Genomic DNA, 24,282 nt, shown 5'->3' on the forward strand with positions numbered 1-24,282 from the left:
CGCAGCGGGGCTGTGAGGGCCCTGGTGCCGCCTACCCCCGGCACCGTGGGGCCCGTCCCCTCCTCCCCTCCCCCCTCTCGGTGCAGCGCCGGGACCCGCTCAGCCCCGGGCTCCTTCCCGGTAGCGGGAGCGGAGCCACCGCCTCTGCCCGTCGCGCTCGGGTGACGTTATCGGTGCCGAGCGCGGGGCCCGCGCAGAGGGAGAGAGGGAGGGAGGGAAGAAGGGGGGGCCGCGGCGTCCCGGTGCTGCCCGCCCCGCGGAGCCGCCCCAGGTACGGCGGGGGCTGCGGGGAGAGGTGGGGAGCGGTGGGGCAGGACCCCCTGGGCAGGAGGGGCGGGGAAGGGGACGGGGGTGGCGGCGGAGCCCCGCGGGGTTTCGCGGGGGAGGGTGCTGCTGCTGTCAGCGCAGCCGGGCTGGGGGTGAGGTGGCGGCTGGCGTCCGCTTCTCGGGGGAAGGGCTGGGCCCGGCTCGTCCTCAGGGCGAGACCCCGCCGGGAGCGCCTCAGGGGAGCTGCTGGCACCCCCCGCACCTTTGGGGGATGGCGGGTGTCGTGCAGGCCAGCCCTGCGTGCCCGGCACCGTCAGCACCCGCACCCTGATGCCCGCGTCTCACCGCGCTCCGTGTGGCTCCTCCGCTTCTGCTGAGGGCGCAGCGCGGGAGGGCGGGAGGAGGCTGCGGGGGTCTCCTGAGGAAAGCTGGAGTGGTAAAGCTTTTGGAGGTGTTCCCACGTGAATCCTGTGTTACATCAGGACAGCCTTCTCTGTTGTGTTTCAGTCCGCTGAGAAAAATCGGGCATCTGGAATAAAGCTTGCACCACCATCCCTGATCAAAGTCATGGAGTTATTTTTATAGCTCGTGTCCCAAATATGTGCTGGGTCACGACTCTCATTTTGGGCTGTCTCAGTCTAAGTTAAAGCATACTCATCAATTTCTCGATGTTACAAGTGTTTTTTTTTTTCTTTTAGTTATATTTTTCAGGTCTTTGCACGAAACCAAGACCCAGCCTGTAGCTGCTGTAACCTGCCAATTGATTTGAGATGGAGAGCATTACACAGCTGTTCAATGATTTGTGTGAAGCACACTTGACCGGTTTGCCATGGAAAGTCCATCTGGGCAGGCAGAAGACCAGCAAGAGAAGGGCTAAGCAAAATCTGAAAAGGGTTGCTTATAATGCCCTGTTTATGAACCTTTTTCAAGATGAGGCTCGTAAGCTGCAATCAAACGTTTCCAGGCTTCCAGTGAAAAACAAAATTTTGATGCTGTCTTTCAACTTGAGAGTTGGAGGCCTAGGTGCCCAGGCAGACAGACTGGAGAATCTTGTGGAGGAACTGGAAACAGCTGAGTGCTTACCATTTACTGAAGTGAATTCTGTCTTGGATCTCTTGGTACATCTTGCTGGAACAGGTCCTCCTCAGCTTGTACCCCAAAAAAAGGACTATTTTCTGAACAACAAATATGTTGGGAGAAATGTAAAGTATCAGGGTTATGATTATTACGATGTGAGCGTATTTGAAGCTGATATACAATCCCTAATAACAAATGAGGAATGTCAGTTCAACGACACAATTCAAAAGACTCTTCAGATAATGGAGGCTGCACCTGGCACTGGGCTCCCTGCCATAGGGTTGTTCTCACAGAACTACCCAGCTGGTGACAGGTTTGAGAAGGACACACGGGTCTCACTCTTTGGTGCTCTTGTCCATAGCCGTACGTATGATATGGACATCAAGCTGGATTTGCCACCAGTGCCTGACAATGCGGACTTGTCTGGACTTGCAATCAAAGTATGATATGATTTGTTTTCAACTTAAGAGTGTATGCATGCTTTCAGTGTGCATGCTTTCAATATGCATGCTTTCAATATAGTTGCAGTTGAAACTATAGTTCAAATTACAGGTAGTTGTTTAACTTGTGATAGGAACATACAGTGCTGGAATTTAAGATGAAGCAGGGATTATTTTCTTTGCTGAGAACTAGATAAGCTTTTTGAATGCAGATATGTATGATAACAAACATCTTGGCCGTGTCCTATTACTCTGCAAAAAAGCATCATGTGTCTGTAGGCTTTATGAAGTTGTGCCTCACTATGTCTGTACCTTCCCCACCCTAATAATCTTTTGCTTGCATTTATGCCTGATGCCTGCTTTGTGTATTGAACTCCTTTGCATTGTTGCTTGCTTATCATATTTCATCCTAACTGTATAAGCTTCCTGTCTGAAGGTATGTGTTTTGCTGTTCTGATTACATTACCTAACTTGTCTTTTCTTCTTGGGTTATTGTATCTTAAGACATTTTTTTCAGTTATTATATTTCATTGAACCTCCTAGTTCCCACTATCTTTTTGCCTTTTCAGTGTGTACAGTTTCTACTGTATCTTTTTGCCCCCCATTTGGTGTTGATTCTGTTTCATTTTGATACAATGTTTAGCTCTCACAGAGGTGCTGGATAAATTAATTGGGGTTTTTTCTCATTCTTACTGTGTGTAGGAAGGTATTTTATACTTCTGTATTTTTAATCCCCCTTTTGTTCCTTCTACTTAGCATATGGATAGCTCTTGCAGCTCCCTTATCTTTGGGTTTTAATTGAAGCTTGAAGGCAGACACAGTAAAAAGGAAAAGCCTTGAGCCATTCAATATGTGCATATGGATGTAAGTCATAACTTAGAGGAGGCAGAACTTTTTTGAGTAAGTGCTGTACTCTTTCCATCAGGCTGGAAAATTCAGATTTTCTTGAAGAACATTCTGCTTTTTATGTGGTTGATTGTCTTTAACTAAAGTTAAGTAGTATTCTGCCCTTACCACTCCTGTTGAGTGGGAGTTGGGGATTTGTCATATGCACTGTTTGTACATCTGCTGGTTTTCTGCACATGAATAAACATAAGGGAACAAATTAGCAAAATGTTTAAAAATTTGAAGAATTAGGCACCTGGCTCGTTTTCCCAAATGAAATATTGAGCAGTATGGTTTTACTAGTGTTACATAATGTTGAATGTCTAGACCTCAGATTCTTTTATTTGTAGAACTATATGCTTACCACAGGAGTAAGTTTCAAGTTTAACACTGACAAACTGAGTATATTTTGATGATGATTGTTGTTCTATGTATAGGTGTTAATATCCACAGAGACTTATCAAATAAAGGGGGTGCTTACAGGAAGAACTTAGATATGCAGGGAAAGTGGATAACACAGGTTGAGTCACGTAGAGTTACTTGATCACAAATGGTAGCAGATTATCTTCTTTATTCACGTGTGTTTCTTCAATAAAATATTTTCATGAATAACATTTGAACTCTCTCTGGCAGGTTCCACAAAGTATAGACCAGTCAGAAGATGAGGGGTTCCAGTCAGCATCCAATCTGACTCCTGATTCTCAGTCAGAGCCAAGCATGACTCCAGACATGGACCTGTGGGATGCAGTGCTTACCTACGGACCCAGCAAGCGAAGATGTTGGGAAAGAATTGGGTAGTAAGTGTCTGGTGTTACTGGGCAAACACAGTGTGCATCATATGCAAATGTATGGAGGTGCATTTCATCTTGGTTCCAAATGACCTCAGTACAAATAGTGAAATATACATATTCAATTCATAGAATTCAATATACTGCGTTAATGATTGATATGGGAATAATGGTCGTATATATTCAACAAACTAGCTGTTAGATTGCAGCTGTTTCATAGGAAGAGGTAAAAATAATCTTTGTCAAAAACACTGAAGGGATTATGGTAACTTAAGAACTTCTTGTTCTTATGCACTGTGCAATTTATCTCAGTCTAGAATGATTCTGTATTTTCATTTTCAAAAGAGGTAGTGGTAGTAGTAGAACATTAAAATAATTAAATCCATATATCCCAGTACTGTACTGTATTGTATTCTTTTTCCCTGCCTGTAACCAGACCAGAAATTAGAGCAGATTTCCTGAAGGTGTATTAAACTTGTAGTTCTTTTGGATGTTGAGCAGATGATGTGTGTCCTGAGAGAAGGCTCTACGTATCTCTGTTAAGGCTTCCTAGCTTCCCAAAAGTGGAAGAAAATTAAAGGCAGGTACAGCAGGTGTCTTCCTTACATTCCTGATGGGTGGTGGTGTGCCTGATTCTTGGGAGAAACTTTTCTCTGTATGTTTTCTGTAATGCTCAGTGATAATCTAGTAGCTTGTCTGTTGCAGTGTTATACAGTGTTTTTTTTCAGTTCTGAACCTGAGAAGCTCAGAAATTCAGAAGTTCCCTGATCAGATCTTTCAGAGCCACTGTAGCACAAGATAATTTTTCTCATTACCATTTAGACTGTAAAGAACTGAGGGTCAAATATAAACCATGTGCCTGACAGCTGTCATGTAATACATACTGCTAGAACTCAGAACTTTTGGAAGAATTGGAAGAAGAAATTGTTTTGGAGAAATTGTTTGGAGAAATTGTTTGGAGATAGTAATCCTCACTGGAAATGAGTCATTTAATATTTTGAGCATATTGTTCTTTTAACATATTGAATATTAGTATTATACGGACCCTGGAAATCTGATATATGTTGATCTTATTTTCCTAATGTGAAAACTGCATCAGGGAAGGTCACAAAAGAAGCTGGGAGTTCTCTGTCAAGGTTTCTGCCTCTGAGGTGGTGTTCAAATTACCTGCCTGTGTCTTCATTGTGCTGAGGTTGGACTACAGTGTATTGACCAGCTGCACATTCCCTTGAAAATGTACTATATTTTGAGTAGCTTTTCCTTTGGTCAATTCTGGCTATATAAAACTCTGAAATGCCTTTTTTTCCTTATGAGATATATTTCCTTGTTTTCATATAGTCATCTTGTAATGTTTGGTTTATTCTAACACAGCCCACCTGGTAAAAAAGAGGAACCATATCTTACTGAAGCTGGGAGAGAAGCTTTTGACAAATTTTACAGACTTCGAGAAGGAGAATTGCAGCTGTTCAGTAATACTGTAATTCAGCTTCCACAGCTTGTGCTAATGAAAGAACCTGAATTGGTTAAGGATGTCTTGAATGTCCTCATTGGTGTGGTATCTACTACATTTTCACTCAATCAGGTATGGAAGATTTTTAACTGTACTTCTTAGTTGCATCTTCTTTTTTATTTTGCATAGATTTCCTCATTGATATATTTATTTTTCTTGAGATCTTGCAGTTGTGGATACTGTTAAAAAGTTGTATGTGACCTCATGGCAATAAGGCAGTATTAGTATGTTGCAATAACAATGTAATTGCAATAGGCAAAGATTATTTGTAGTCCTCTAAGTGAAAATAGGTTTATGGATACATGAAAATAGATATGTAAATAGTTCTGTAGATTGCATTTTTATTATGGAATTAGATAATGAGTCTTATTCTGTATATTAGAAAATGCCATTCATACTCCTGAAATTTTGCTCCAATTGTATGTATTTATCTCACCATCCTGGCTGTATAGTCTCAGTCACCAGAGTATCTAAACTGAAAATTTTGTCTGCTTTTGGTTTTGTGTGTAAATATTTGCTGTTTTAAATTAGAACACAGCTAAGAAATACTTTAATCAGCCTTTTCTTTCTTCCCTATATCCTCTTAGGCTGCTCAGACATTTGTGATAAAGGAGGGGGTATATGTATCTGGAACTTCACCAGAGACAATGCACAACCTGCTCACAGAGGTTGCTGAGTATGGAACCTATTACACACGACTAAGTCGTTTTTCTCTTCAGCCAGTTTTAGATTCTTCATACAGCAAAGGACTTGTGTTTCAGGTATAACAGTTGGATTACACAATCTAGATTTAATGTGCCAGTTATCTAACTGATTTTGTATAAAGCTGGAATTTCTGCATTCTGCAAAGCATTTGAAGCATCATGCTAAACCCAGGTTGGCAGTGAGCAGTGGCACTGTGTGTAAATCTCAGCTCCATGTGTTTAGTGCTTGCTTGCACTGAAACACATGTTAAAAGGTCTTCATTACCTGATGTGTGATTTGTCCAGTCACATTGTTCTGTTGAGAACTAAAGGAATATAATTTTTAGATGTTTTAGAAGCATTACATATTTACACATTAAGATATATTAAAATCAAAATACAAGAACTAGACTTAAATAGAAAAATATACTCAATAGCTTTAATTACTTTTCCTCAGGTCAGAATTGTATGCAAATTTTCCTTGTCAGTCCTCTGTGTATTATGCTAAACTGTATGTACACTGTGTGGCATCAGGTGACTTCAGTTCTTTCTAACACATAGAATTAAGTTAGGATTGTTTATGAAAATGTATTCCTTCTGAATACTTGATTTACAGCAAAGTTAATAGAAACTTAATAAGAAGGTCAGTCTCCTTCTGTAGTTAAAAAGAGCTCTAAGTGAGGCTTTTTGCAGTATCTAATTTAGGCATGAAAGTAAGGATTCAGGTTTCTCTAGGGTCACATCATAGCTGTTAGAGGACAAGGAGCTCCTCAAAGGGTAATGCAGCCAAGGTGCTCTATTGCAGTGTGTGTGGGCACTGTGTGCCTCATTGCATTACCACTGCTCTAACCCCAGACAGATGTATAAAATGTGTGGAGGAATCATCTGCCTAATTTGGAGCTGCATGGACTCTCACTTTCCCCTTGCTTTGGTATACAAGTCTCTCTTACCTGCATATGCTAATTGCTTTAATAAAAGATCTGTTTTCGTGCTGATGCAACTGATATGAGACATAGATAGACTATGAACAGTTTTGAGAGTAAGACTAAACATTTTCTCTTGATATTAGGCATTCACAAGTGGGCTGAGAAAGTATCTTCAGTATTACCGAGCCTGCGTTTTGTCAACACCTCCTACTTTAAGTCTTCTAACAATCAGCTTTCTCTTCAGAAAATTAGGTCGTCAGTTGAGGTAAGAGAATAATATTAAATATTTAAGCTTTTTGTAGCAGAAAAACATAACAGTCTATTTCTTAAAATCTGTTTCTTCATGTACATTAAGGCCAAGTTGGACAGGGCTTTGAGCAGCCTGGTCTAGTGGGAGGTGGTGCTGCCTGTGCAGCAGGGTTGGAACTAGATGATCTTTAAGGTCTCTTCCAACCCAAACCATTCTGTCATTCTGTGATGAGAGATGACAGATGAGAGAAGAGACAATATTACACAGGCATTCTTACATAGTCTTTCAGTATTTTTGATCTAACTTAACAAAATTTCTTTACACTCAGATTCTAGGGCAAATATATAAGATCTCTATATTCAGTTTCTTTGTAATCCTGGTTATCATTCAACACATACAGTAGGATTGGTTCATAATACTCATCTTCAGCAAAGTTCTTCACTGTGATCTCATAGACTTCCAGTTGGAATTTTTACAGGTATTTTAATATTGTTTTCTAGGTATTTAGCTGAACTTTGTGGCATAGGAACAACAGTGCTGGGGATCAGTGGTGGAGCTGATGATTCATTTCCTACGGTGATAATTTATTTGATGCTTTTATGTTTGGTTTGGGTTACAGGGTTAAAATTCTTCAAGTTTAGATAGGATTTTACATAAAATTTGCAGTGTTGGTCTCTCTGCTACCAAAGATATGACCTTAAACCTTCAGTTAGAATGCTGTGATCCTTTTTCCAGATATTTCAGAATCTGGAATTTTATCCTGTGTTTTCAATTCCTAAAGTAAACAAAGGACCCCCCCAAAAAGCCTTAGGGTGCAATTTGTTTCATTCTAAAGGAGATATTTGCTCAGATAAAATTATCTTAACTACAGATAGCTGGAGGAAGTAGAACATGTAAAACTGTGTATTTATGAGTCTTTGTAATTAAAGTGGTAATGGAGTTTGTTGCCTAATATTAGATTTTTTTTCAATTTTTTTAGGGTGTTAAATTGCTTTCTTATCTGTACAAAGAGGCTCTCAACAACTGTAGCAATGAGCATTATCCAGTTCTTCTGTCTTTGTTGAAGACAAGTTGTGAACCATACACAAGGTGTGTCCATGCTGTTCTCTGCATAATAGAGTTTAAGAAAACACAAGCTGTGGCTGTATCTGCAAAATACACATTAAAAGCAATTAATTTTACTGAATACTTCCTTTCATCTCTTTTCAAGCCCACTAAGAACATGTGGGTTTTATGTGGGACTAGATTAGTTAATAAAATGGATATAAATAAGATTTCTTTCTTGCTGCTGGTCCTGGAAATTCTTACTGGAATATAAGACTCAGATAAACTTATTTATTTTTTTCTTCTTTCACATGCACTAAAATCCTGTAACTGGCAACTAACATGCTTCTCTTGGTGTTGAACAGAACAGGAAATTTGTGCTTATTTCTGCTGTCTTTTTCTTGGAGGCTTTTCAGTAAGCAAAAACTAAAAAAAAAATCTGTTATTTATTAAGTAGTGGTAACTAACTAGCAGTAGGAAGTAGAGTTCTTCGGATTGCAACAGTCTTGTTAAGCAGTGCACATCAACTTTGTTAGTTTATAAACTTCTGAAGAGATGCTTAAGTTTTGAAAATAGCTTTCTATAGGGATTACAGCTTTAGTCCATAATCAGTTTACAGTGATACTTAATAGATTTAGTAATACTAGAAAGAGAAAACCAAAATCTGTCAAAATGCTCTAAATTTGAGATTCCTCTCATGCCCACAGTTTCAGTTTTTCTTCCCATCTACATAAAATGTTCTTTGGAGAAATTTAACTTCAGATTTACCAGAACACTCATTGAAATATCTTCACAGCTTCTACCTGCAATTTATAGAAGGTAGCCAGATTTCTGAAATTCCAAGGGGAGAATGTCACGACCTCCCAAGGAACCTAAAAAAGTATGAAAGTGAACTTATTAGTATGAAATACTTCCAGCATTTACTCCTAAACTTGTTGCAGATCTCTACATCAATCATACATGATCACAGCTGCCATGGAAGGAAGCTTTCAGTATCTGTAGAAAGTGTTACCAATTAATTTCTTAACCTGAAATTAAATAGTTTTTGCCTAAAATACATCATAGAAATACCCATTTTAACACATTAGAAGGTCTTAACTTTTTGCTCACAACCTTAAAATTGTGCTCTGGTTGCCATGCTAAATGTTTCCTGTTTGTTACACTAAGGCAATGTCTAGAAATAGTGTTAGTTTTGCAACTAGTGGCAAAAGACAAGAGTAGCTTCAAGGTGCTCTGCACCTTTTTATCTACAGCTTCAGCTGCTTGTGGTTTTTTATTTCTTCAGAAGTTTGGTTTCACACAGAAATATGAAAAAGAATGAACAAGTATTCTAAATAATAGATCTCATTGCCTCATGTATATTAAAAAGTCTCTAAATCTGGGGAAAAAGTGCTTTGCATTGCATCTTTTTTTAATACCTTATCACTTTCTCTCTGCTAAAGTTACCTTCCTGGTTATCTCCCCCTCTGATATTGATGTGCTGCAAAGATTTCTAGAGGTTTTTAATATATACTGAGTAAATTAATATACAGACATAAGAGATTGTTTTAATTAAGCCAATAATCCTTTTTAACTAAGTATCCCTGAAATGTTATATATAAAGTTGGTTTCTGTGAAAAAAAATGCAGAGACACAGTCCTCTATGTATCTTTAAATGTCAGTGTGACAGCACTTAATTGCAGGGTTTTATCCTGTCTGTATCTTGTGTGTTTTGATGTTTTAAAGAATATACTTACTTTTTGGTTATAATAAAGTTGAGAAAGCAGGAGGATTGATTTTCAATATTGTACAATTATATTTTTTTTTAGATTCATCTATGATTGGGTATACAGTGGTGTATTCAGAGATGTTTATGGAGAATTTATGATCCAAGTGAATGAGGATTATCTTTGTTTCAGAGGTACAGTATATATATGGAGCATTTATAATTTATATAATTTGTGCTGTCAGTGAAATAATTTAAAATACATACTTTCATCTTTTTATTTGCTATGTAGATAAACATTACTGGACTCATGGTTATGTTTTGATTTCCAAAGAAGTAGAAGATTGTGTCCCTGTGTTTCTTAAACATATTGCTAATGATGTATACATATGTGGGAAAACCATAAACTTGCTGAAATTGTGCTGTCCTAGGGTAAGTTTTGGTTTAGTTCCTTTCCTGTTACATTGAGAAAATCATGTCTCTTTAGAGCAAGTTTCTAGGTTTTTAGCAAGTTTGCTCCTTTATTGAGAATTAGTATTGCATGAATAGGATGTTGATTGATGAAAGGCAACAACTTGTTCTCTGACACTTGTGAGCTGATGGTCCTCTCTGCTTGCTAACACCATGCTGCAGAAACATAATTTTTAAAAGTATCAAATTTATCATATCCAATGTACATGCTCTATTTCTTCTTTTCCTTTGCATTGAAATCAGAAGTGTTATAAGCTTCCAAGCAAGTGCCTTCCATTTTTTCACATAACTCACACAACATCATTTTTTAATTTAAAGATGCCTCGGGTAACCTTGACTCAGTTCTTCATAGCTATTGTGTTTTTGAGAGCTGTGTCTTGTGTAGAGCTCTCTCCTGTAGGTGTGTGTTAGTTATGTTCCTGACAGTTCCTATTAAATAGAGATCTGTGGGGAATATAAGTGAACAAAACCTAACTTCTGATAGGAGAGTTGCATTCAGAGCTGAGTTACTCGGAGTCAGTTAATCTGGATATTCAGAAAAGCCAAATTTCAGGCATTTAGAACATGACTAATATAAATATATGTATCAGATTTTAGATTCCTGTCCAATTCAGTGGGTGGAGACTGTTTTCAGTATCTTGAAGCATTGCTAAATTAAAAAGCATATATAATGGGAGTTCATAATCTAACTTTTCACAATTTAAAAAATGTATTTAAAAGGAATTTTCTTGTTTTTCAGCATTATATATGTTGGTCAGATATACCTGTTCCCCGGATTTCAGTTATTTTTTCACTTGAGGAGCTGAAAGAAATAGAGAGAGATTGTGCAGTGTATGTTGGCCGAATGGAAAGAATTGCCCGGTACAGTTCCATAAGCAAGGAAGAAAAGGTGAATGAATAAAAGAATAAAGATCTTGTTGTTAGGAATGTTTTTTAATTTTTGTTACAACTCCAAAAGAATTGGTGTTCACAGTCAGGATTTTTTCATTGGTCAGTCGGTGTTTGAATTTTTATCACAGCAAATAAATGTATCTCATAGAAATTTTACAAGTACAGGTGGTGTATTTGTTAGCATTTTCATATATTAAATGACTTCTAGACTTCTTGGTTCTTTACAGCAGCAGATTTGCCCTCCTACTGAAAAGATTGCTAGATTCTGATTTAATGAATGTCACAAGCTGATTACTAACCAGTTAAGTCTTTGTAATTTGCATAGCTAGTTGTGTTCTTGAAACTCTTTTTAGTTCTACAGAGACTTCTGTCTTTCAGATGCCATCAATATAGTGCAAACATCAAACATATTTGGTTCATTGTGAGGTCTTGAGTTCTTAGACTTTGTATTTAAGTATTTGCTTTATTCATATTTCTGTACTGGGATAATAGATTGGTAGCAATTATAAGGTGTACACCTGTCCTTGTAACAGCATATTGTCAAGTCTAAAATCACAGAAAAACCTTCTACATATATTTTTGTTTGTTGGGTGTTTTTTTAGGATTTGCGCATGGAAATAGCCAAACAAGAATTAATTGTTCATGCTCGAGAAACTGCTAGCAAAGTACTAAAAGCTATTAATGGTAAGTGGCAGTGGTGTTTCATGTGCTTTCTAGTGTGTTGGTTGATGCAAACTAAGATTATCTTTATTGTAATACAGATCAACAAATGTCAGAACGAATGGCTTTGGATGCAAAGAAACGGGAACAGTTTCAGAAGCTGAAAGAGCAATTTGCAAAAGACCAAGAGGTATTTATGTGTATTTCTTAAGCAAATAACTGAAAAGGCATCTTGATTTATTGTACTGCAGTTGAATGAATAGCTCATGGGTTACAAATAAGAACCTTTGCAGATGTGTGCTTTACAGCTTGTATTGAGGGTGGCTTTTAAAAGTGTTAAATATTTATGCAGCGTCGCCTTGCAATAAAGCAAGAGGAGATTGATGATGATTTCAGCTATGCCCGAGAGCTCAGAGAGAGAGAAAAAAGACTGAAAGCTCTAGAGGAAGAACTGGAGAAAAAGGCAAGGTAAATGTATCTGAGTTCTCTCCCAAACCTTAGATACTCCAAAACCACCATAAAGACCTCAGGAAAAATTACTGTGTATTGAAATTTACAGTATAGGAAGTTCCCAGGCATTGCCCTACAAGGGTAATGTTTGCAGTTAAAAGATAGAGGCAAGGGGTTCTGGCAGTTTTATGAAAAGTTTTGTGATTTAGAAATGGTTAGTGGCCAAAAAACTGGAACCCAGATTTGTGCAACGCCTATCCAGTCTGGTTTTTGTTATGATCAGAATTTCAGGAAAAAAAGTTTACTACATCTTACAATCAAAAGCTGAGCCTGAAGCAAAATTGGTCACGTATGTCAAAACAGAAGTAAAAAGCAGATGGAGGAGTTAGATTCATAATTACTTGAATTGCTCTTGTTGTGCATCTAGTTGTATTTCACTTTCTTCTATTATATCTAAAAATACTTAGGACAAATGAGTGACCTAATAAGGACAGTTCTAGAAACACACATTGACTAAGAATACAGTCCTGTTTTCTCCACTTGTTTATTCTCTGTGATTGAAGGCTCTGGCTTCTGCTTTTAAAAAAACTACTTCTCAGTTCTGAAGTGCAAATGTTCTTCCTCTTTAGAAGGGACAATGAAAGGCAATATGTGACAATCTGTAACTTAGCTTTATTTTTACCTTTAGGCAAGAATTAATTGACCATTATAGCAAACTTTCTGATGATGCAGCCCGTAGAGAGCAGAGAGCATTATGGAAAATCCAGCGACACAAGTTGGAAACAGCCCGTCTTAAGTTTCTATTAGAAGATCAGAAACGGATTGAGGTATCTTCTGAAAAGATTTAAAGAATGAAATCTAGAAAATTTGGTACTTGGTACTTAGTGATACTTGTTTTTTCCTTTTTTCTTATAGGAAATGCTTGAAAAACTTCCAGATGGAAACTACAGGAGAAAATTAGATATTATTCCTTATAAACAATGCCAGGTGTCTTTAGATAAAAATTCTGTTGTGAAAGATCCACATTCACAGGTGAGCTTATTTTCTTACATAAATTCAAGGTTGCTTTTCCCAGTTTCTCTCAAGGGAGTTAATTTCATGGTTCATTTCAGTTCTCTAAACAGCAGGTTCACTGTAACAGCAGGGTGGGTAGTTACCACATTATTTATAGCATCTCTGAAAAATTGGAAATTTTAAAATCTTGCATGTAATAAAGTGGTGCCCTAATAAGTAGCTTCATTATGTGACTAGACATACAGTGTAATAATTATTTATTTTTTAGGTGTCATCTGTGAAACCTCTGCATTCTAATGAGATAATTGGCAGAAAATCTGAGCCTGGACTGGAATATGCTGCTTCTACTGACAAAGCACAGTCTGTACCAGAGCTGACAGACAGTCATGCTGATCAGCATTTTCAGCCCAAAGCAGCAGGATCTGAAAGCAGTCTCCAAAGTTCAGAGCAGGCTTGCAGTCCTTTATACAGTGCTGATTCCTTGCCTGAATCCAATGTGAATATAGAAGATTTCTTATCAAAGCCAGAGGATGAACAACCTGTAGCCAGTAGTGTTCAAGGATCTTTGCTCGATGAAGCATTTCGAAATATTAACTCAGATCTTTCTGAGACTCCTCAAGTAAGTGAAAGTCAGTCTGTCCCCAGAGAAGCAGTGGAAGGACATGATAATGCACCATTGCCTCAGCAAAACGAGTATGATTTTAATACAGTTCTCAGGCCATCTGCAGCTTGCCAGGGACATGTTAGAGTTGGAGAAAATATATTTGATGTGGAGTACAGAAGGCCTCGGTGGAATATTAATGGACATGTATCTGATGCCAACATTAGGGTGGGAGAATATGTGCCTCACGTGGACACTTACCAGCCACGTTCAAATCCTTATGGTCACTCTTCAGACTCCCATATAAAAATCAGCAGCTATACTGCTGAGGTTGAATCTACCCGACCCCGATGGAACGTTCATGGGCATGTTTCTGAAGCTCATATTAAAGTTGGGCAATATGCTTCAGAGGTAGAGCCCTCAAGGCCCAGGTGGAACATTCATGGACATGCTTCAGAAGCCAATATTAAGGTTGGAGAGTATGTGTCAAATGTAGCTCCCACAAGGCCTCGATGGAACATCCATGGTCATGCATCTGATGCCAATATCAAGATTGGTGAAAATGTGTCAGAGGTGGTCTCAGCTCGACCTCGTTGGAATATCCATGGGCATGCTTCACAGTCACACATCAAAATTGGAGAACTGGTTTCAGATACAGAGCCTTTGAAATCTCGTTGCAGCCCATTTGGTCATGCATCCCAGTCAAGCATCCAAATAGGGAAGTGGGCTCCATCTACAGAAGATGATCCAATACCTCATCGTAAAACCATTTCTGGTCCTTCGTCTGACTCCACGGTTCAAACACTTCTGTACAGTGAAGAATCATCTGCTGAAGGGAACAGAAAGGAAGCAAAAGCATCACAAGTTAAGGAAAAGACTTCAGTGCAGTCACAGTCATCTGACAGTGCTTCAGTGTTTCCTGATGCTAATGTTAAAGGTGACAAAAAAGAAAACATAATGGAAGAGAAACAAGAGGGTAAATTAAGTTTATTCAGTCAGCATTTGTTTAAGAGCTTATGCAAGTAACTGTTTATGTTCAAAATGGGTACTTATTACTTAATTCTGTGCATAACTCTTTGGGTGCTGTTAGAATTCAGGGGAAATGAATTATTTTGCTGTGAGGGTGGTGAGCTGTGGATGCCCCATCCCTGGAAGTGTTCCAGGCCAGGCTGGATGGGGCTTGGAGCAACCTGATCTAGTGGAAGGTGTCCCTGCCTATGACAGGGGGTTGTCACTAGATGACCTTTAAGGTCCCTTCCAACCCAAAGCATTCTATGATTCTATGAAAGAATTTGAGCTGTCTTGTCTCCCAGAAATAGAAAATTTGAAAGATTCTAGTTTCAGATTTTGTGAAACAGTACCTCATGTGATCTCAAGTAGAGAACATGCACAAAGCTGCCTCAGAGGGACTGTGGGGAGGGACTGTTGTTAGAAGGGTTGTTTCTTTGACAGTCTAGAGAAATTCTGAAGAACTTCAAGAGCAGATCTGAAGTGTGGACTAAATATTTTAAGCAGATCTAAGTAAATGCTGTCTTTAATTTACTTGTGATTACAGTAGACGCAAATGTCAACAAGGGCCCTGCTCCAGATTCCACACAGAGCTTACAGGTAAGAAACAAAGTAGTTGTCAAGAAGATACCATTTGCCTTCAAAGGATAAAGCACACTGGTAGTCAAGGTAAAAGGTTTCTGTCATATTCTAATGATCACTGTAATACCATATTATTTTTACATGTCAGAAAATACAGGTGAGAAAGCTCTTGTTTTCAATTGGAACAACTTGTGAAGCACCTGTAAGAACACATTAAGTGTGATTAGACAAAGCCAACATCTCTCATAAGATTTGTCGTTTTTTTGTTTTAGGATGAAGAACCTGAAAAAGCAACTCCTCAAGATACTATACCTCAAGAAACTCTATTTTCGGAAAGTAATGCCCCCAAGACTAAGGAGGAGGAAGAAGGAGAGGAAGATACCTGGAAAAAAGAACAAGCCTACTTGAAAGCATTATCGGATCAGTATTGTATTGAAAAATATCAAGATAGTTATGATTTGATGTGTGAGTAGAACCGTTGGAAAAGATCAATAGAAGATGTGGTAAACTTGAGCAAGCAAGCTGAGTGCCAGAAAAAATACCTGAATTACCATTAAATTTACCACTGTTATAAACTGCAGTAGCAAAACAGTTTGCTTCTAGGCAGAAAGAAGAAATGCAATTTGGCACATCATGATTTTTCTAACCTGGAGAGGTTTGTAGAGATTAATATGAACAGATTGTCATATTGATTAGGTTTGAGGGCTGGAGCACCTCTCCTGTGGAGACAGGCTGAGAGAGTTGGCATTTTGCAGCCTGGAAAAGAGAAGGTGCTGGGGAGATCTTAATAGTGGTCTTCCGGTACCTGAAGGGGGCCTAAAGAAAGCTGGGGAGGGACTTTTTACATGGGTGTGTAGTGATAGAACAAGGAGTAATGGCTTGAAACTGGAACAGGGTAGATTAAAGTTAGACTTTAGGAAGAAATGTTCACTGTGAGGGTGGTCAGACACAGAACAGATTGCCCAGGGAAGCTTTGGATGCCCCATCCCTGGAATTGTTTAAAGGGCAGTTTGGATGGGGCTTGAGCAACCTGATCTAGTGGGAGGTGTCCCTGCCCATGCAGGGGGGTTGGAACTAGGTATCTTTAAGTCTCCTTCCAACCCAGACCATTATATGATTCTATAATAGTTCACTATGTTTATTTATTTTAAAATTTAGCAGAACTACCAGTTTCTCATCTCTTGCATCATGTGATACCAAGATCATACACTTTTCCTGTGGATCCTATGGTACAGTCAGCAACAGATGAAACTGCTGTACAGCTGAGTGAGCTCTTATCTCTGCCAGTGCTGATGAAACGTTCTATTACTGCTCCACTTGTTTCTCAGTGAGTATTTGTTAGAAATTGTGATTCCATAACTTAACAATTACTGTCATGTTCTTCATTAGTTCTTTTTTGAGTCAAGAATTGCACATAGATCTGTTCAGTTTTCTCTTTGTATCCAAAACAGAAGTGATGCAGTGAATAGTCCATTACTAACTGAAAAATTCAGATTTAGATTATAAATACTAATACAATTGTGTAGTTTTATGTATAATAAAACAGGTGTTCACAGATGTGTTAAAATGCTTCCTGTTTTGGAATCTTCTTTCTTGTAAGTTTGTATTTTCATTTACTAACTCTTGAGTATGCTGTACTCAAAAGTTTGGTGCAGTGTAGAAATATCTAATTATCTAATTTAAAATCCAGATTGTCTAGCAGAACTATTCTGTACTGGCAGAATTAGTCTATCCTGGATACACAGGTTAAATCATTTAAAGCCACCTTTAATACCTACACTATACTGCAAAATGTAGTATGGACTTGCCCCCAGTAAACATTGTCAGAGCTTTACCAACTTGGATATTCTTCTTTCTTAATCTGTTTGTGTAGGTGACAGATAAGAACAGAAGGCTATTGCTAAAGTATTACTCCAGGCCCAGCAGCATGTTCTAAAGATCATTATCTAGCTAGTCATAAAATACATCCCCATTATTGTCCAAAACCCAGATATCTGAAGTGGTAGGTTTTCATTATGGTATATTCTAAGGTGAAGATTATTTTTTTTTTTGCTTTTTTCTTATTTATGTGAATATCATCGTGTCTTATATCAGATATTGGAGCTAAGTACTGGGGCACTGATCTGATGTAGCCACAGCTAAATGCTTGTAAGAATAATACCTTTTCTTTGTTTTCATTCTTAGTGTTTCTCTTGTGAACAAAGCAATAGTTGACTACTACTTTGTGGAACTGAATGTAGAGAAGCATTTTGAAGCACTGAGACACTTTTTGTTAATGGAAGATGGGGAGTTTGCTCAGTCACTCAGCGACCTATTGTTTGAGAAGGTATTTGATTTGTTGTCTTAGCCCTTATTGTTGGGTTGTCTTCTTTAGCTTGACATCCCAGGATTCATTTGGATGGGAAGGAGGGAATAGTGTTAACATTGTAGGGACTGAAGCAAAAGAAGGTCTTTGCTCAGCAAGATTGCCCATGCCCAGGGAAGTCCCAAGGAAGAGAGTAACATTTCCTACTGCTAATCTCAGCAACAGAGAGAGTAAAAGGAGTTGGCACATTGTGGATAATAATTTCAAATTTTACAGATAAACAGTCAAGGAAAAGTATTTTACTCTTTCCTGTGAAAACTGCTGCACTATTGCTCTGTCCCCTCCCATCTGCTGGCAACAAGGCTGGAAAAGCCAGTTCCCATTTGCATCTTGAAAAAACTGAAAAATCCATTTGTAAAGGCCTGTGTTGCAAGATACCTACTCTGCCCTCAAATATCTTTCAGAGCAGAGTATCTGAAGAGAGTGCTTGGTCCTCTGATAAGACAGGATTTTCATGACTTACCTCTGTGTTTTTGGGGAAGATAGGAAGATAGGGGGGATAGCAGGAGTTAATACAGTTGGTTGCCAGTGGAGATACATGGTGCAGGATAGTTAATGCATTTCTCTGAATCCTAAGACTGCTTTAGACCCAACAAAATCCCCCAGCTGGGGATTTAGGCTTGATGTATAGCTTTATTTGTAAACCTCTGAGGGTGCTGAGTTGATGAGGTAGACAGACTGGGATCAGATAGGCAATACCAGTCCTGTCACTGGCTTTCTGGCCCACTAAAGCCTAAGGGCTGCACTCCCTGCAGTAGAGATGTGCAGCAGCTCCTGAGCTGCAGCAAACTGCAGTCCAACATGCCAAAATAAATCAGTACAGGTATGAGATTACCTTAATGATGAACATTAAATAGTAATGAACAGTAAATAGTTCAGAAGTTGCTTGTTACGATCTTTATGCATCCCTGCAGTGGAAGGAGAACCTTCCAGTCAGAATGATGGAGCAAGGCAGGGTTTTCACCATTCTGCTTTAATTCATCTGTGTTCAGGAGCCAAGACTGTAATTTAGCCTTATTTTTTTTTAACTCCCAGCTTGGATCAGGACAAACACCTGGTGAACTGCTGAATCCACTGGTTCTTAATTCCATCCTAAATAAAGCATTACAATACAGTCTTCATGGTGACACCCAGCTTGCTTCCAATCTGTCTTTTGCTCTCAAGTACCTTCCAGAAGTGTTCAAGCCCAATGCACCTGATGCTCTGAGTTGCTTAGAGCTAAGATACAAGGTAAGAAAGCACTGAGAAAGGCAGTAGTACTGCAGTTATACTGTAGTTCTTACATACTATGGTACAGTGAATATGTTCTTAATAAACCTTCTAAGAATAGAGTAAAAAACTTACATAATGGAAATTATATACTTAACCTGACCATTGCAGTACATTATTAAAATACATTTGTTAATTTGTATGTCACTGAAATAGTTGCAGCCAAATTAGTCTTGTAATTTCTAGCACAAAAATGTAGTACAATCAGCACTCATTTATTTCTTTTAGGTTGACTGGCCTCTGAACATTGTCATTACTGAGAGCTGCATGAATAAATACAACAAGATCTTCTCCTTTTTGCTTCAGCTGAAGCACATGGTGTGGACTCTCAAGGATGTTTGGTTTCACTTAAAACGTACTGGTAAGTATAATGAGTGAACTAGAGAATATCCTATTTAAACTGCTTTTAGCACACTGTGCCAACAGTCCTGTCAAGCATTAAAAAGCTCAGTTGTTTTTTTTTGTTGGAACTTTCTTGGCATTTTCAACAGACTCTATTAACAGAAATCTTCACTCCTTTAAAAGTCCTGTTTTTAAATACTCCCTGTGGGTGCTTCTTATGATAATGTATTTCTGGTTTTACTTTCAGCTTTAGTGAGTTGTGCATCAAATTCAGTTCAGTTTCGACAGCTCCAGCTGTATAAACATGAAATGCAACATTTTGTGAAAGTTATTCAAGGTTACATCGCTAATCAGATTCTTCATGTGACATGGTGTGAATTTGGAAACAAACTGTCTTCTGTAGGCAACCTGGAAGAAATTCACAGAACACATGCTGAATACCTCAACAAAGCAATCTTCAGGCAAGCTACCATACTTGTTTTGACTCAAAATATTTAAGTTAATGGAGCTGTCAGCCTAGCGTAAGGTATTGGTGCAAAACTGACTTCTAGTTGACATACTAAGTACTCTTCACATATGAAAGTGTTCTTATGTAGGGGAAAGAAACTTCATGGCACATTATGAGGTCCATAATTCGATGGTTTTCCTCAGTTACCCATCCTGTTCATTTCCCCAGACTCCTTGGAGGTGCCTCCAGCTCCTGTTCACCCTGCAAGCTTTGAGTCCACTCAGGACAGCTCTAGCTTGAAGACTGAGGGCACACTTGCCACAGCTTTTCTTCCACCCCATCCTTGTCAAAGCCTTTGTGAATGAATGCTCTGTCATTCAGTGTGGGTAGTGTACACAAGCACACCTAGCTCAGGAACTGTAAAATGCTTCTTCTAGGCATTGTCTGTGCCCTTTAATACATGTGCAGTGTCCAGAACTGGACTTCAAAGAAACAAATGTGACCTAATGCCTCTATGCAGATTTATGAGCAATGCAAGAGATATTGTTTAGGGATCACAAGCCCTTTGGTTTCTCTATATGAGGCAGAAGGGTGGTGAAGCTAGGGTTTTAGTTTCTTAAAGAGTAAACACTGGAATCATAAGTGGGCAGATGAAGGGAGGAAGAATTATGAAGAAATCTGTCCTTTCATGTCTCTCTCTCTCTGTTTTAGTAAGAAAAAACTTATCTGAAGCTGCTGTTTGGATAGCTGATGATGGGATGAGTAGATTAAAGTTTCCTGAAACTCAGAGAATGTTTCTAAATGTCATCTCTTTTGCAAATGCAGATATTGTAGAAATCAGGTACACCAGTGCAGATAATCAGTTTCTTGGAAGTGCAAGCAAAATATGTTAGATTTAGGCACCTTTTTAAATCCCCACTACACTTGGCTGCAGTCTTGTGGATCTTTTTTAAAGCATCTTAAGAGGAAATAGAAAGGATTGTCACCCCTTTGTTATTTTCTTCCTACAATCCATAAATGATGTCACCTCCATCTCTAAAGTTCCTTCTGTTCTGCTAGGGGTCTGTTGACAGAAAAGGCAGCCCCTGTGATGAACATCATACACAGCATCTTCAGCCTCATCTTGAAGTTCCGCAGCCAGCTGATCTCTCAGTCATGGAGCTTCGATGCAGGGAAGCAAATGGCTGTTCACCCCAACTTTGGTCTGATGCAGCAGTCCTACAATACCTTCAAGTATTACTCCCACTTCTTATTCAAAGGTAAGAAATTGCATACATTTTAATGAGAAGCAAAAGTCAACTAACAACTGAAAAAATTATGAGGATAGTTTGGAAGTATAATGTATAAGTAGGAAGATGTGTGTACTTAGCATGTGTTAGGACATGTAGTTCCCAAATGAAGACTTCATTATTGTGGTTTGCAAAGATCTGGATATCCATCAATTAAAATGTCCACACAAGAAATCTAACATATCCCAAAACTGACCATAAATTTTGGTTAATTTGCAAAATAAGTATTTGGTGTTTATCTCTCTCTGTATGTGCTTACATTTTTCTTTTCTCTGAACTTGGGTTCTGGAATTTTTTATTGACAGCAATGAGAGACAGTTAGATACCACCAAGAAGTAATTTTAGATATATCTGCAGTAGCTGAGTGTTACCACTGTTATGAGATTTCAAAATTCTGATTCCCCCATCAAACTAAAGCTCAGAAACCTCTTAGCATTAGTTGGAGCTTTATAGCCAGAGGTCCAGGCACCAGGTAAGTGTTTTTCAGCTGCACAGATCATTAGACAAATGTTCTTTCTGTTAACATGATAAAATTTCTTCTTACTGTCATCTTAGCCTATGATTTGAAGAAATGGTTGATCTGTCTTTCCTCTCCATTTCTCTTTCAGATCTTGCTTGTGTTTTTAGTGAGTGTTACTTATCCTTTCCCTAAGTCCAAAAGGTGGTTCAGGGGGTTTGGTTTCTTTTTTTTTTTTTTTAATTCCTGAAGGAAGTGCAAAGTGCAACTGTTTTCTGTAGATCTATTTTTCTCGAATATTTTCTAGTCAGGTTATGTTCCTGAGGAAATGAGCTGCCCTTTTTATTCTTTAAGGGTGTCCAAAAATGGTGTCAAAGAACCAAAAACAGTTATTTCAGGATGAGTTAGAATGGCTGCTTCCAAATTCTACAGGAAGTCAGAACACCTCTGGGAGCCACCTAAGCCCATACTACGAGATCTATGGTTGCTTCATGGACAGAGATTAATAGACCATTCCGTAAGGAAAATTGTTGAGTGACCTGGTTCTTTACACCCTCTTCCTTAAGCACTACAAAACAAATGTCCACTTGTTCATCTACACTTGTTCCTGCAGTCACTGTGTATTGTACAATGCTCTCTGTCACAGTGGGTTGATCCAGAATCCATTGAAAGCCAATGCAAAGTACTCTGGACTTCAATGGCTTTGGCTCAGGCCCTAACATCTAACTGTACACTTTCCCTTCTTCCTTGCATGTTACTGCTGCTTGCTAATGCCCTTTACATTAGTGCATGGGATGTTTATGAGCTTAGGGAGTTTCTGTTGCCTTATTCCCTTTGTTATTAAGGATGTTTAGAGCAGTCAGTTTGTTCATTCATAAGAGCTTGAGGAGTTTGTCCCAGGAATCACTTTGGTTTTCTCTCTCACAATGGACTTCACCCAAGAACACTTCTCAAGAACTTCTTCTTTCACAGAGGTCACCAGAGGACCTAAACATGCTTCCTGGTCAGTTGAAATTCTGATAAGAACACACCCTCATATTATGAAAGCCACTTAAGAAAGCATTTCCTTATTAGAATAATACAATTGTAGAATTACTTACACCTAGAACTGACTTTCTTTTGCATCTTATTTGAAATACTTTGTAATTCCAGAAAGAGATACTGGACCTTTCTTTTGCAAAAATATATATTTGTTTCTCTTGTCTTCAGATTTCTGCATTAGTCTTTTTTTAAAAATTAAAATTCACAGATACTGCCAAGGCTGACCTTAGAATATTAATCTTAGCTGCAGTTTATTTTATTTTTTGTTTCTCTTTCAGTGGTAACAAAGCTTGTAAACAGAGGATACCAACCACACTTGGAGGACTTCCTACTGCGGATCAACTTCAATAACTACTACAAAGATAACTGAACTTTCTAAAGATCACTGAGAACATGGTAAACCAGAAACAGATAAACCTATGTGCTTATGATTTGTAGAAGCTTATGCAAATACCATGCAAGAGGCATTTTTCTTCAGTTAAATAACTTGCCATCTAATAGCTTGAAGAGTATAACCACCACATACAGGGAATGATGATGCTCAACATCCACCACACCTCTACCTGTTGTTTGATCTCCTGAGAATTGATGTTGTCATTATTGCAAAGGTAAAAGAGCTGAGTGCCTCTTCTTGAGAGAGGAGAGTGTAAAACTGTACATCTGTGAATGTGTAAATGTATTTTTCAGTGTTGTGTATTTCCTCCAATGTAAATACATGTATGTGAAATAAATTAACAGATACTTTTTAAAACTGTTGAGAGATGTGTGTGAGATGCAGATATTCAGACAAACAAATACTGATTTGATGTGCTATTAATTCTCAGTCTAAACATGACAGGCAATTTGTTCAATGCTCTTAGTCACAATGGAAGAGGGCATGATAAAAACACCTTGCTCTGAGGAGACCTGCTAGGAGATACAGTATTTGACTATTCAAGCTTTTGGTAATTGTTGGATCATATGTGTCACACTTAAGTTTCCCTGTCCCTGATTTAAGCTATAAAACTTATTTGGTGGTAATATGTGAAACACCCAAAACAGAAATTCATCATCAATAACATGAAACAAAGCTCTGATTCCAAATATATTCCAACTACTGCTTTCAACTGCAGCCTCCCATTTTCCAATTTGCTATCGACAGTTGCATGAAATGAAGATAAATTCAGCAGGAGCTCACTGGCTGATCAGTGGCCAGATTTTAAAAAGTACAGGCACAGCTAGCATATTATTACCAGTACTATGTGATACTGAAAATTACCATTTTTCTGGTAATGTGCAGATGATTTTATTTTTTTCTGAAATAGAAATTAAGCATTACAGTCTGAATATACCAGCTGTAAAGTTGACCTGATTGTTTCTGCTCCTGTACAAGTCAGTATAAGAAGGTGGCAATGCCTGTCTGTAACATACATCTATTCTGTTTCTCCATCTGTGCTGTGTTTAAGTAGCTTCCTTCTGTTCCACAGAACAGGAGACTGGAAGAGCAAGTAGTCTGCAGATTGAGATGTTCTGTGTCCTGGGCAGATGAGGAGCTCTTTCTGTACCTGATTTGCTCTTCAGCAATGTGAAAGGAGAGGTGTGTATGAGCAAGCTTCTCTGATGCCTTGTCCTGGCGCCCTGCTGCCCACTAGAGAGCAGCCACAGCTTCCGCAGGCAGCAAGGAGCAGGGAGCTGGGGTTTGGGACCTGGGAGCTTGGCAGCACAGGGTGACTGCAGAAAGACAAAGTTGTAACTTGTGCCTGAAGCCGATGTAACTCCTGGGGGAGTGAAGGCCACAGCACGTACCTGCCCTCAGCTCTCTGACACAGGCAGCAGCAAG

The 24,282-nt window shown here is 38.7% G+C and overlaps 1 protein-coding gene across 2 annotated transcripts; it reads left to right on the forward strand.

Moving 5' to 3' along the window:
- Positions 1-169: 169 nt before the first annotated feature.
- TUBGCP6 (tubulin gamma complex component 6) lies at positions 170-23,214 on the forward strand. 2 transcript variants are annotated; one of them, XM_071733797.1, is made up of 27 exons: positions 170-271; positions 979-1,784; positions 3,303-3,466; positions 4,829-5,039; positions 5,555-5,728; positions 6,720-6,841; positions 7,327-7,402; positions 7,806-7,915; positions 9,679-9,770; positions 9,868-10,007; positions 10,786-10,935; positions 11,540-11,621; positions 11,699-11,787; positions 11,950-12,065; positions 12,736-12,874; positions 12,963-13,079; positions 13,330-14,638; positions 15,218-15,270; positions 15,525-15,717; positions 16,411-16,579; positions 17,437-17,578; positions 18,653-18,847; positions 19,115-19,247; positions 19,476-19,689; positions 20,736-20,935; positions 21,777-21,939; positions 22,742-22,832. In XM_071733797.1, the coding sequence occupies exons 2-26, from the start codon at positions 1,038-1,040 to the stop codon at positions 21,926-21,928; spliced, it is 5,289 nt and encodes a 1,762-aa protein (XP_071589898.1). In that variant the 5' UTR covers positions 170-271; positions 979-1,037; the 3' UTR covers positions 21,929-21,939; positions 22,742-22,832. The 2 variants fall into 2 exon arrangements, with proteins under 2 accessions (XP_071589898.1, XP_071589899.1); XM_071733798.1 differs by lacking the exon at positions 21,777-21,939 and having other exon boundaries at positions 22,742-23,214.
- Positions 23,215-24,282: the final 1,068 nt, after the last annotated feature.

The sequence above is a fragment of the Heliangelus exortis genome, chromosome 1, assembly GCF_036169615.1.
Source record: "Heliangelus exortis chromosome 1, bHelExo1.hap1, whole genome shotgun sequence".
NCBI lineage: Eukaryota > Metazoa > Chordata > Aves > Apodiformes > Trochilidae > Heliangelus > Heliangelus exortis.

What these genes read in the sequence shown, in the direction of transcription:
- TUBGCP6 (XM_071733797.1), top strand. Translation starts at nt 1,038, where the DNA reads ATGGAGAGCATTACACAGCTGTTCAATGATTTGTGTGAAGCACACTTG. An exon ending in GCAAAGGACTTGTGTTTCAG is followed by an intron (nt 5,729 to 6,719) that starts GTATAACAGTTG and finishes TCTTGATATTAG; the next exon opens with GCATTCACAAGTGGGCTGAG. An exon ending in ACTGCTCCACTTGTTTCTCA is followed by an intron (nt 16,580 to 17,436) that starts GTGAGTATTTGT and finishes TTTCATTCTTAG; the next exon opens with TGTTTCTCTTGTGAACAAAG.